Source organism: Diospyros lotus, chromosome 13 (assembly GCF_014633365.1).
Source record: "Diospyros lotus cultivar Yz01 chromosome 13, ASM1463336v1, whole genome shotgun sequence".
NCBI lineage: Eukaryota > Viridiplantae > Streptophyta > Magnoliopsida > Ericales > Ebenaceae > Diospyros > Diospyros lotus.
The window spans coordinates 492,770-506,511 of NC_068350.1; the positions used below are offsets into that span (position 1 = coordinate 492,770).

The 13,742-nt window shown below is 38.2% G+C and overlaps 1 protein-coding gene across 1 annotated transcript in view; it reads left to right on the plus strand.

Moving 5' to 3' along the window:
• LOC127789077 (uncharacterized) overlaps nt 1–13,742 on the plus strand; it is a 39,519-nt gene that overhangs the window by 9,387 nt on the left and 16,390 nt on the right. Inside the window, exons 3-10 of the mRNA XM_052317842.1 lie at nt 2,258–2,621; nt 2,768–2,854; nt 2,933–3,023; nt 3,955–4,021; nt 4,791–4,833; nt 5,236–5,407; nt 5,494–5,592; nt 8,395–8,463. Of these exons, the coding sequence (XP_052173802.1) occupies nt 2,258–2,621; nt 2,768–2,854; nt 2,933–3,023; nt 3,955–4,021; nt 4,791–4,833; nt 5,236–5,407; nt 5,494–5,592; nt 8,395–8,463 (992 nt within the window). The remainder of the gene's footprint in view (nt 1–2,257; nt 2,622–2,767; nt 2,855–2,932; nt 3,024–3,954; nt 4,022–4,790; nt 4,834–5,235; nt 5,408–5,493; nt 5,593–8,394; nt 8,464–13,742) is intronic.

Consider the following 13,742-nt stretch of genomic DNA (forward strand, 5'->3'; position numbering starts at 1 on the left):
ATCACTCCCCTATTTTTGCACAGTTTTGGCGTTATGCTATGTTGTTAGAGGAGATGACACACTGTTGCTATGGTGTATTATAAAGTTACTCTACACAACTAATACTTCATCCATTTTAGTCAACCATGGAAGCCTATGTGTGGTTGGCAGACCACCTATTAGTGAATAAGGAATAGATAAAGTTGAGCATGATCATAAGTAAAACCAACACTAAATAAAACATATATTGCAATCTGACCATTAGTGAACAAACAGGTGATTGTGTTAGAAAGCTTGATTTGGGCCATTTCCAAATAATTTAAGCTTTGGGACAGGGGGTGTCTTAATATGGTATTGGAGCTCTAGTTCCAAGAACACATGGGTTCTCTCTTGTCATGATCAGTGGTTTCCCATCTTTTGATGTTTGTTGTGCATGGTAGTTTTCTTCATGTTTCTGTATCTTAAGTTTAGTTTGTCACAAATTCTTGTGGTTTCACTTGAGGGAGTGTTAGAAACATGATGTATATTGTTGGGTCCTTTTTGTAACAGCTTAAGCTTTTGGGCTTACTGGTAATTTAAGAGATTGATTGTTTCCATGCCTTTGTAGAGATACAACTCTAATAAATGTAAATTTGCTGCCTCCTATTCCAAGTATCAATGGTATGAATCTTGCCATTGACATCTTTTATGAGGAACCTAATTCCATTATCTAGCCTATAATTCAATTTATCAAAGTTAATGGTTTTGGAAAGGAAAGGGACATATCCTTGGGTCTCCTTTGATGGCTAGAATCAAAAGTGAGAAAACTTTAAACCATCCAGGCCTAGATGCCACAGGCTTAATTCCATGGCCAAAATCATGGAGTTTATTCAAATGAAAATCTAGGTGTGTTTAGGTTTGGCAGAACTTGGTTAACTCTTTGTTGAAGTCAATCATAATGAACCTGCTTCAAAAAGTCATGCCTCTCCCAACCCAAGATTTTCAAAGATCTGCATCTATCTTGTCAGTTCTGCCTTATTGCTTAGTTTTGTTCATTGGTTTTCCTTGGGACGTCAACTTTTTCTAATCTGGGATGGTTTGTAGGGTGTGCAATAGAAGGAAGAAGTTACTACACTATTCTTTCTTTCCTTTTCTTTTTTTGATTAAACAAAAAAGAAACACCTAGTCAAGGATTGATGGTTGTGGTTGTATAAAGTAAGCAGCAAGCAACACCACCTTAAGGTATCAACCCCTGTAAAACAAAAGACTAGCCTGCATGTATACAAGAAAGAAAAGCCTATATATCCATGCCAGACGCAACTGGAGGACTTCCATTGGAGTAGAACATGGTTCTAAGGATAACTAACACCAAACATACATAATATTGCAGACAACCAATTAGCGAACAAGGATATGATTGTGTTAGAAACCTAGATTTGGGCCATTTCCCAATAATTTAGCATTTTGGGACAACTGGTGTCTTATTATGGTATTACTGTATTAGAGCTTTAGTTCCAAGAAATCATAGTTAGAAGGCAAGGATTTTGATTGTTTCCACGTCTTGTGTTGACATCCAACTCCAGTAAACAAGGATTTGCTGCCTCCTATTCCAATTTGAATGGTATGGATCTTGCCGGAATTATTTTTTTTTTGTGTGTGTTGGGGGAGGGGGGTTAGAAACCTAATGGTGTTATCTAGCATATGCTTCAATTTGTCAAAGTTAATGGTTCCCCCAAGGAAAGAGCTTATTGCCTCCTTGGGCCTCCCTTGGGCTAGACTTAAGAGTTGAAAAAAAGAAAGGACTTGGTAAACCATCTAGGACTAGATGCTGCAGCAGGCTAACTCCATGGCTGGATTCATGTGGTTTTTCTTTTTCTTTGACTGAAAATTTAGGTGTGTGGTTGGCTTAGCTTGGTCTCTTTGTTGACATCTTAAATCATAATGAACTTGCTCCAAAGAATCAAGCATCCCCCTAATCCATGATTTTGAATGATCTGCCTTTATCTTGTCATTTGTGCATTATTGTGGTTTTGGTTGTTGTTCTTAAATTCTATTATAACAATGCCTTGTTCCCTCCAACAGAGCCCCCCCCTCCAAACCCAAAAAAGAAAAAAAAAAAAAAAGAAAAAGAAAATGTTTTAAGTATCTTATGTTGTTGTGTCTTAGCCCTTTAAACAGACAAACTGCTTTTGCGAATTGTCATATACTTCTTACTTTAATGTTGTATATCTAGAGAATTCTTGATGAAAATTTCATGACACTGACAATCATTCCACCATAAACACCTTAATCTATGCAGGCTCGCAGCTCACAATCCAACAAATTGGAGCTCCATTTTCGCCCTGAGGATCCATATTCACACCCTGCTTTTGCGAACCTTTGCCCCAGTAATAATTTTCTTTTGAAATTATCCAAAAGGAAAGATAAGAATGATGATAATACTGAAGACAATGGGAGGATATCTGAGTATTTACCAGAAGATGAGATTCATCTTCCTGAGAAGAGTTTCTGTCCTGAATTGATCAAAACTGGTGAACAAGGGGATGAATGTTCAAGTGGACCAATTACTGCTCAAACAGAACTCAAGGACAAGCCATCTCAAAATGTGCAAGAGCTTTCTGCTGATATTGTCGTGCAAGTTTCAGAAGCTTATCATTTTAATGGTTAGAAATGTTTTTTTTTTTTTATATTCTGGCTTCATACTTCTCATTTTCATCCCCCCTCCCCTGCCCCCAAGTTTGTTCTTTTTTTTTTTTTTTTCTTTTTTGCCTGTGTTTCAGTTTCATTTGGGTGCATTCATTTCCTAAAGGGATGGTAGATTACCAGCATGTTCTTGCTGTTCATGCGGATGCTCGGAGAAAGAAAAGAAAGTGGACTGATTTGAAACCACAATTTGGTTAGCTCTCATATTTCATAGTTTACACATTCTGCATGGTTTATCCTTATTAGTTTTCTTACTCATGTTTCCCTTTAGAGAAGGGTGGCCTTATGGATGTGGAACAGGAGGATTTGATGATTCTAGTGCCTCCACTTTTCTCAACAAAAGATGTGCCAGAGAAAATAGTGTAAGACTTTATCTTGATTTGTATCGTTTTCCCTTCGTTTGATTCTTTTCCTCTATGTAATTCTTAGATGTCTAATTAAAGTGATGCCGAGTCAGTGGATGACCTTCCTCCACTGTTTGGTGGTGTTCAAAGTTTGTCTTTTCTCATAGATGTCATGTGGGTTATGATAGCGTTCTTTGCATTCTTGGGGTTAGGTCCCCCTTTGGGTGTCAGAGAGCATTGTGGTGTCTATGATGGGAGAGAAACAGGAAAACTTTTGACAGTCTGGAGAACCCTATTTCTTGCTTGAACAGACACTTCTTATCATGGTTGACGAAGGCATGCCTAGGCTCAAGCTCAGCTGAGGGTGCCTCGCTATATGAGGCACATGCCTAGGTGCTAAGTGTGCCTCACACTAAGGTGCAAGGCGCATGTGCTTTGCTCCTCTGTAATTATTTTTTCGATTTTTTGATGGACTTGTTAAAATCTAACCAGTAATAACTAAAAAAATTCCATTTACCTCTTTACAGGTATATATTGAAAATAGTGATGTATACATATTTTTTATATATATTTTTTTAAATTTGTCTTGCATCCAAAAAAGGCTTGCACCTGTGCTTTGCGCCTCTCACCTCGCTCCTCAGCTCCAAGCACTCTTGTGCCTCTGTGCACCTTGAGCATTTGACTACTATTCTTCTTATCCATTTTTGTTATGTGGCTGAGGGAGGACACTTCTTTCTGTTAGTCCTTGCTTCAGTTCTTATTTGATATTCTTTTACTAGTATCCAGGTAGTTGACCTCTGGTTTCAGAAGTTTCAAAGAATCATGTCTATAGCAGTGAATCTCAAATGTTGATCAGTTGTTGATTTTCTGACGTTAGATTAATTTGAAATCACATTCCTGCCACTGCTATCTTTTGAATTTGATATGATGTAGCTTTGCTGCCTTTCAGGTTAAAGCCATCAGTTTATCTGAGTTCAAAGAAAAAACAAGTGGGAGTTGTACAACACCATTGGGAGGTATTTTTATGCTGTTGCCAAGTAAATTTTTCTTTTAGTTGTGCAAACATAAATCGTTATCTTTGGCACTTTTAATCTATGAGTTAAGTGGTACCTTTATTAAATGTTAGGTAATGTATTTTTGTTGTGAACTAAGTATGTAGGAAGTAGTTTCAGAAGCAATATATACTATCTACCTAACCAACCACACTAATGTGTTCAAATAAATGCATGCCTCTGCTACCTTTTGGATATCCTCTCTGCACAGAAACTGTCTCCTTGAGACTGCCCTTTGGCCTGTAGGTTGAGACCTTTCATTGTTGGAAAAGAAGATAGCTTCAGTTGATGAACAGTGGATAATTGGACGTGTGTGCATGATCTGTAGTTGTTTGTAATTAACTTCATGCTGGCTGTCTTCTTTATTTTGTTGAATTGAATGCTTAGTTCAAGTTTTCTTATCTTTGCTATGTTCAACTGGGAAAGGCCAAGAAGAATTCTTGATCAAGTTAGAAGAGTCTCCATGTTCATTCTGTGGTTTCTTGCTACTTATCTTGCCTTAAGTACTTTAATTTTGAGAAAATTGTTTATTAAGTCTCCTATGATCTTATTTGATGATAAATCTTACTTTTTTGTTGACTGTGGATCTATGTTTCCCATCTTCTCCAATTCCTTTTAGTAATTTGGGATGGTAGTTTAAAGTGGCCAACTATCCAATTGTTTCTTGGTAGGGTCCCTGAATCTTAACATGGTTTATTGATAAGGAACTGACATTTTTCTTTTTGTTTTTCAGATGGATATAGAGCCAAGTCTTGCTATTGACTTCGACATTAAAGATATCCTTATTACTTTTCTTTTATGATTTACTCATATCTTTGTTATGTACTTTTTTCTTTGTGCCTACCCTGCTAAATTAGGCCAATCATTGACCATTTTGCACATTGTGTTTCTACTAATGGACATGCATTGAATGAAACTGTATTGAAGATGCATCTGACAAGGAAAGGGAATGTAGGTAATTAAGCAAAGTCCATGACTAGTTCCAAGTATACAGTTTTAGCATCTTGGGAAACTCGTAACTCATGAAACCAGATATCTGGCTTACTTCAATCTCACAATGTTTAGTCATTTATCTTGAAAATAAGTTTTTTATGTCAAACCACAGCTTTGCCATAGCCCTACATCACATATTAGATGTTTCCTTGTTTTTATTTTTTGTTGCACTTAACCAGTCATACAGATTCCTAAGAAAGTATATTGGGAGAAATATATAACAAAAGACTCAGAACAATGGGAGTGGCAGATGGCCGTATGCAAGTTGTTTGATGAGCGACCTATATGGGTGAAAAGTTCCCTGACTGAGCGGTTGTTTGATAAGGGTCTAGAATTTGGAGGTCATTTGCTTAGAAGGTGGGTTACCCTAATTCATTTTGTGTGGTAATTGAATGAGTTTAACATTTTCTTTTTGGTGATTGTTTACTTGTTTAATCTGACAGGCTGCTCTTCAGGACAGCATATTACTTTTCAAATGGACCATTTCTTAGGTTCTGGATCAGGAAGGGTTATGATCCCCGCAAAGATCCTGAATCTCGCATGTGAGAATTCTTCTCAGATGCACTTTTGTTTGTTCTTTGCATTTATACATCTATTTTAGCTATCTTTGGCATATATATAATATATAATTTTATTAACTTTTACTGGTTCTATTTATTATAAAACTTGGAACAAGTATATCTTCAATATTACATGGAGCCTTTCATTTCGAGGTGGCTATATATATATATATGTATGTATATGTAGGCATATAAATGAGGCTCCAATTAACCCCATTTATATGCTTGCTTCAAATGAGGTTGTACCTATACCTCATTTTTGTACTTGTTTTCACTTTAAATGGGGTTAATTGGGACCCAGTGGGGACCATTTACATTCCTATATATATGTATCAGGTGGGAGGATTGGAACATTTTGATGTCAGTTATATATTCTCTTCATGCATTAGTTACACACACTCTCTCTCTCTCTCTACACGCACACTCTTTTTTGGGTTGCTTTTGCCTTTTCTCAACATTCTTTTTGTCTCTTGCTCAAAAAGTTTGTCCCTAATGTACTATTTTGGTTGCTCAGAAGCATAAATGTTTTGAAAACACTGGGGAAATAGTAAAACATTGAAAATGTGTGAAAATAGAAACTGAAGTCTATATAAATATTTGTGCAAGCTCAAAAATAGAAGAATTGACGCAACGATAATCTCTAGTGACGGATTGATAGATTTTGAGATGGATGACTTGCTCCTTTTCTTCATTTCGTGGGTTGTTTCTTTACCTCTTTTCATACAAGAAAGTCTGCCTCTTTGAGACTTGAGAGTGGTGTCCTTTAACAACCCATAATGTTTTGTCCATGGCATGTACCTTGGTATGTGGATGTAGGTGGGTTATTGGCCTTGTATGATTATGCAATTGTGTGAATGAGGTGATTACAGGATGAGTGAACAATTGAGTAAAAAGTTGACTTTGTGGTCAACTATGTCTAAGTGGAGTTGGCAGCCGGCCGAGAGCCAACTGTAGAGAACAGTGATCAAAGAGGGTTGAGTGTTGAGTAATAAGTTGGTTGTGGACATTGGTTGAGTTGAGGAAAGTAGACACAGTGAGAAAGTCGATTATGAGACTGTTCTAGCTAGTTGACAGATCTTTGACGATTATCCTGAAGCTGATTTTAGGTATTGAATTGCTGGCCTAAAGGAATGATGTTTTGTACCTTTTTTAGATGCAAAAACGAGACCAAGTTTTAGGACTTAGCTCAAGTTCCTAGTAGTGGGCATTATGGTAACTGCAACCCGTCTCAGATGCATATATGCATGTGCTGGGAAGTTGAGCTGCATAAGGCCAAAAAGAAAACAGAAACGGAGGAAGATATAAAAGCTAAAAAAGGTTTCATCTTTTTTCAGAAGGGCCTTCAGCTTCCCAGTAAATCTTATAGAAGGCCAAATTTTGGCAAGTTTTGTGCAAGGATTATTATCAGCTTATCGGTCAAGCAAAATAAGATTATCCAAGGTTGTAATGGGCTGATAAAAGGAGCCTGCAAAGGGGGATTTGATGGCTAAGAAAGCTAAGAATAGTTGATTGGTCTGGATTAAAAGTGGAGACAAGCTAAGAAAAGCTGATTATTTTCTGAAAATGCTGTGAGGAAGAGGGGCAACCAGTGATAAGTTTAGCATTTCACCTAACACTGCCACAAGCCGAGCATAAAACAGAGGCTTGGGATAGAAGGAATTCTCCCAGCAATTCTTCCTTCACGTTCTGTAATGCTGTGTGTGTGAGACCTGAGAACTTTGAGCTTGCTGTGAGAGGGCGGTCAGACTCTGGTGGTTGCTGATTTGTCGTGTTGAGGGCTGAGGGCTTGTTGTAGAATAATGCCTACAGGTTTTCACCATAATCCACAATGTGTGTGTGTACAGCAACTACTTACCATTGAGTTGGTCAGGCAAGGTGTCTAAGATTTATTCCCACATCGTTTTCCATCAAAATATGATCATGGGTTCAATTTTTATCCCATCTACTGGCTATGCTCTGGGGGTTCTGGATTCACTAGCACCTAATGAGCCTAGTGTTAGGCTATGGTTCAACCTCCAAGGTTCCCATCTTTGTTCTTGTTCCCCAGTTATGGGACGGTCACTTTTAGACAAAGTCAACCACAAACCCCCTACTACCCTTTCTCAACTCAACATAAAGAACAAAATAAGATAAAAGATTTAATATTTTTTATTCTATTTTGAATTTTTTGATTAAATTTCTACACCTTTCTTGATACCCATGTCACTTTGTGCCAACATTTATTTCTTCAAAGAACCATAAAAGCGCAAAAAGATGAGAACCAATTTGATTAAATTTCCCTTCCTGTGATGCTGTCTACTTGCATGCCTTTGTTAAAGGTTATTTTAATAAGAAAATATGCATGCGAAAAGAAACTGACTTATCACCGAGGTGCTTAGCCAAATGGCTTAAGATTTACCTCTATAGGATTTTCCATTACATATGTTCACAAATTAAATTCTTGTCTGATGCACTAGTTTGTCTAGGGTTATAGATTCACTTGCACCTTGTCAGCCTGGAGGCCTAGGATCTAGTTATGGCTCAAACCATTGAGGTCCCAATCTTTGTTCTTATCATATCTAGGAATTTTTTTTAGACAAAAAAAAGAAAAAGGTGCTATGCTATAATTGATTTTATATAATGCATGGATTCTTTTTTTATATGTTCAACTTTTCTTTTATGGTTGTAGTAGTAATTCATCCACGACTAGTTCTTTTTTTCTTTTTTGGGGATCAAATCCACTATGAGTTAATTAAATCAAGGGTTACTTACTTTGATGCTCACTCATGAAATTTTCTTTATCAGATATCAGCGAATTGATTTTCGGGTCCCCCCATCATTGCGAAGCTATTGTGATGCTAACATAGCCCTTGGGTGAGTTCTTATCATGAAACTTACCTATGCCTTTTACAAGTTTACTTTTACCTCTAATGCCCCATTTTGATTGTTTAATTTATCTGCACTTGACATATGATTCTTTAGAACATAGACCAATTTATCATTTGTACAGTGAGGAACTTATTTTATCCCATTGCATCAGCTTATATGACTGAGTGCCAAAAAACAAAAAAGACTGAGAATCAAATGTTTTCTGAAGAACATTGGCAAGAATGGCGTAGGGATATGAATAGACAACCTTTGCTTAATTGAAGAAGAAGAATTGACATATGCATAAATATATTTTATTGTTTGGGGAAAAAAAGAGAAAAAAGCTTGCAAGATTAACAATCACTATTTTATTGTTCCCTTTTTATCTTCAATCAGTGACTCACTTAAATTTTATCTATAATTGATCATTTTTTAATAATAAAATAGTTTTCTAATAATTGTATGATTTCACTGAATTTGTCTTCTTGGTGGCATGAAGCCAGTAGTTATGGCCTTCTTCCTTAATCTTAAAAATCTTGATTATGTAATATTACAATTTTTAATGGTCTTTTCCATTTTGAGGCAGTTATTCTGGTGTTAATTGTTATGTAGTTAGTTTAGGATTATTTCAAATTTCTTTATTGTTTGAGAATAATTGTTCTATTTTTATAATATATTGTGGCCTTCAAAGATTTGAAGTTAGTGTCCAAAATGTTGAAGTAGAATTTTTTATTTCCTCAATTTTTGTTTAGTTTATCTCTTTCTGGGTGCTGATAGCTAAATTTTTTTGCATAATTTTAAAACTTATAGTAGGGAGTGTCTAGTAATTGAAATATGAATTGTATATATATATATATATGTTCATACCAAGCCAAAACATGACGCACTACACTTAATATCTTTCTTGACTATAAGAGTCCTATACTTTTAGTAGTTACTCTTTTTCCTTTTTTTTTTTTTTTCTTATTTCACAAAGTAAGGGAATTTCAAACATTTGAGTAATGGTCGTCTAGCAATTACAAATTTTAACTTCTGAAAAAATAAATTGTAATACACCAAATCGAACAATCTCTGCTGAAACAACCCTTGCCCATACAAGATGATATCCATAACAGAAAGTACATAAAGGTATCATTCATTCAAGTTCCAAAAAGAACAATCAACTGTTAATCAATAGACACCAGATGAAATTATTCAACCCCAAAAGTTCAACAAATAATTCTAGGAAAAACAGAAATCTTCAACAAATAAACATGCATTATAAATATAAATAAAAGATCATAACAATTCATATGGGTAAACCATGTTTACCTTGGGCATTCTACGATTTGGGAGAGATCATGCAAAAAGGATGATTTTCCTCTAATGTAAAAAATATTTGCAATCATAGATTCTTTGTGCCGCTCGGAGGGGTCGGTGGCAGCAGTTACCCAGTTATTTGAGAGTTGAAATCCAGGAGACACTATTAAAATGTCATCTATTTATAATCACTTTTGTCCAAAGGATCCAGTAAAATTTGGGTTGGGGATGTCCAGAATTCAGCAGTGCCCCCTAAACAAGCATTTATCTTATGGCTCAGTACTAATTCTGGACTGCTTACGAAAGACAGCCTGCATTTTCTGGACATTTAGAGAGGTTGCAGGCTTTGTGGTTCATGCGATGAATCCCACCAGCATCTATTCTTCCAATGTTTAGTGAGTTCGGGTATTTGGGGGCAGATTAAAGCTTGGATTGGCATCCGTCGATCTATGTCATCTATTGTCAGCGCTTTGAACTGGATAAAAAAAGAGGGTCGAGGATCTTCTTGGCAGCCCAAGGCCAAGAGAATAGCTCTTGCCAGCACAGTCTACTACTTATGGACAACCCGCAATCACCACATTTTTGAAGGCCAAAGACCATCTATGGACAACATCGTTTGTAGGGTTAAAATACAAGTATATAGGACTATTTTTTCGTTGTATTCTTATGTTTGAACTCATTTTGAATCCCTCGCTATGGGTCATTAGCCTTGGTCCTTTCATTTGTGTAACGTCCCATTCGAGCGATAGGAAGGACCGGAACAACTTACCCTGATGGGCCTACACGAACTTCCCAGGGGGGTCACCCATCCCTGGATTACCCCAGGTTAAGCACGCTTAACTTGGGAGTTCTTTGCCAACATTCAGCCCAAAAGGTATCCAGCTGGTGTTGTTTTCTTTCTTACACTATCCTCGATATATACTAACTTCTCTGGGCTCTCGGGTATTACATTCTCCCCCCCTTAAGCACATGACGTCCCCGTCATGCGACCTTACAATCGGTCCCAGATCTCTCCCCCCTTGCATGGTCGATGTGGGATTCGCCTAAGGTGCCTACACACACCCCCCATAGGGGCCTCACACCCCCCTCGAAACTCAGCCTCCTCGCTGAGGTTTGCCCCACCACCGCGCTCAGAGGCTCGGGAGTCGGCTCTGATATCACTTGTAACGTTCCATTCGAGCGATAGGAAGGACCGGAACAACTTACTCTGATGGGCCTACAAGAACTTCCCAGGGGGGTCACCCATCCCTGGATTACCCCAGGTTAAGCACGCTTAACTTGGGAGTTCTTTGCCAACATTCAGCCCAAAAGGTATCCAACTGGTGTTGTTTCCTTTCTTACACTATCCTCGATATATACTAACTTCTCTGAGCTCTCGGGGTATTACAATTTGTTTCTCCTGGGTAAGTCCAATGTATTTGTATAGTCCATTTTGATCAATGCATACATTTATTTACTGATAAAAAAAAAAAAAAAGATCCTAACACCACTTTTTTAAGGAAATATACCATTGGGTTCTATTCCTATCGATCTACAATTGTAGAATAACGAGTCAATTAGATGGCTTAGTTAAGTAATCGTGGCACGATTGGATTGTGTCATTGCTGTACTGTGACAATAGCAACTTTTCTAATTTAGTGTGAATTAGAAGAGTGTACTGGAGAACAGTGAAGAAGAATGGAGGGAGAATGAAAGAGGGAGAAAGAGAGAGATTGAAGAGGGAAAAGTTTGAGAGAAGAAAATATCAGATTTCTTGATTGATTCTCGATGGTCTCTTACAGTAGGATTCAAGAGCATGTATAGTTTATTCTATGGGTGCTGCCACAGCAGATCACCTCTCCTATAGCCAACTATTTTGTCCTATTCTTGTCACTTTTACACCTAGCGGTACTAGCTAATAAACTACCCACCTAGAAAAGGAAAATACAATTAAAAGTAGTAAAAGACTTTAGTAATACAATAAATAGCAACAAAATCATCAGCAAAATTCAGTTTCCTTTATGTCTTGTGATAATACCCCTCCCTTCAGCAATTTCTTGTCCTCAAGAAATATTCAAGAGGCTGGTTGCCCTTGGAAACTGTTGTAGCAATTTTTTTTTTTTTTCCTGTAAGTGAGAGATTCATAAAACACAAACCAAAGCTGAAACAGCTACAAGCCAAGGTCAAGGCATAACTCGGACCGACCAAAAACCAGGGGTAAGAACAAAACAACGATCACCCACTGGGCCAAAAGAAGAAAAAAAAAAGCTAAAAATAAGAAAAACATAGGAAGAAGCAAAATAAAAGACAATATGTGTAGAAAAAAAAAGAAGCCTGGAAGTGATCAAAAGCAACAACCCATCTCGGAAGAACAAGCTTGTTGTACTAATCATGAGCAAGAAAACTGCAAACGAAGCGAGCCCCAACTGGAGAGGCAACATCGAACACAAGGCACTGAAAGGACTGGTGCTGAACAAGAACACAAAAACCAGCCTTCAGCAACAAGCAAGCATCAACTCAATGGGGAGGGAGAACCTGGTCCCTCGGAAGACACCAAATATGACAAATAACATAACTCTAAATAGACGGTCTAAGTCGAAGGGTTGTCAAACGGGCCCACATAGCGCACTGAATTTGATAAGTCAACTGAGAGGCAGATCTCTCCTGATCATGGAAGCACCTGTTATTGCGCTCTCTACAAATGAAATACACCAAAACATGAAGCACCAGTTTGTTTGCCACCTGCCACGGACCCTTGCCACTCCATCTCGCAGCAGCCCAAAGCACTCCAGAATCCCATCAACGCCAAGGCCAATTGAATTTCTTTGATCTGTGGAAGAATGTCATCACCTCTCTAGAATAAAGGCACTCGAAGAAAAGGTGACTATGTCTCTCCGCATTCATCCTGGAAAGGAAACATCTATTCGGAAAAGACAAAAAATAGTTAATATGGTCAAGTGTAGAAAAATGCTCCCGAATTGCTAACCACAGAATAAAAGAATGGGCTGGAATACACTCCGAAGACCACATGAGCCTATGCTAATGGACTCGGGGGCGCTGTTCCTGGAAGTCCTTAAGAGCAGCCCTAACCGAAAAAACATCGTTCACAGCTGGGAGCCAAAAATTCTCATCCCGGTGTTGAATGCGGGGGAGACTAGAAAGGTGATTCCTAAAAATATCATAAGTCGGATAGGGGAAAAGGTCAAGCCAATTCCAAGAGCCATTCTCAATGAAATCAGAGATCTTGGCCAAGGTATGGATGCCTAATTGCCGAGGCAATTGGCGAGAGAAACGATCAATAAGTACACCCAAAGGGTGCCATTGATCATGCCAAAGGAACACACTACGACCATCACCAATTTTCCACCCACTCTAGATCACACAACTCCCCTGAGGGAGAGCAGCTTCCTCCAGTGCCATGGACAAGCATATGGCACTTTAAGGAGCTAGAAGCATGCCCCTTTAACTCGATAGGTATGCACCCACTTCACCCAGAATGACTCCCCATTGCCTGAGAGCAAGCGCCAAATAATCTTGACAACAAGGGCTTGATTCCAGACATAGAGAGGCTTGAGACCTAGACCTCCTTGCTCCTTGGGGCAATAGATCTCCCGCCAAGCCACTTTAGCTCTATGGGGGTCAGCGTCATCACCACTCCATAACAAATTAAGAATTGATTGCTCAATCGCATGGATCACCCGTTTCAACAAAATAAACATAGAGGCCCAGTACACATAGACAGTGAAAAGAACAGACTAAGCTAATTGAAGGTGGCCCTCAAAGGAGAGCAACCTACTCCGCCAAGAGCAAATCTTATTCTTAACCTTATCAATGATAGGCCGGCAATCCCCATAAGATAACTTGGTGGAAAGAAGAGGCATCCCCAAGTATCGCATAGGCATCACACCTCTCTGGAAACTCGCAACAGTCAAAATATTCTCCCTTAAGGACTCATCTCTACAAGAGACGAAGCAACTGCTTTTTAAGGCATTGGCCTTGAGGCCAGA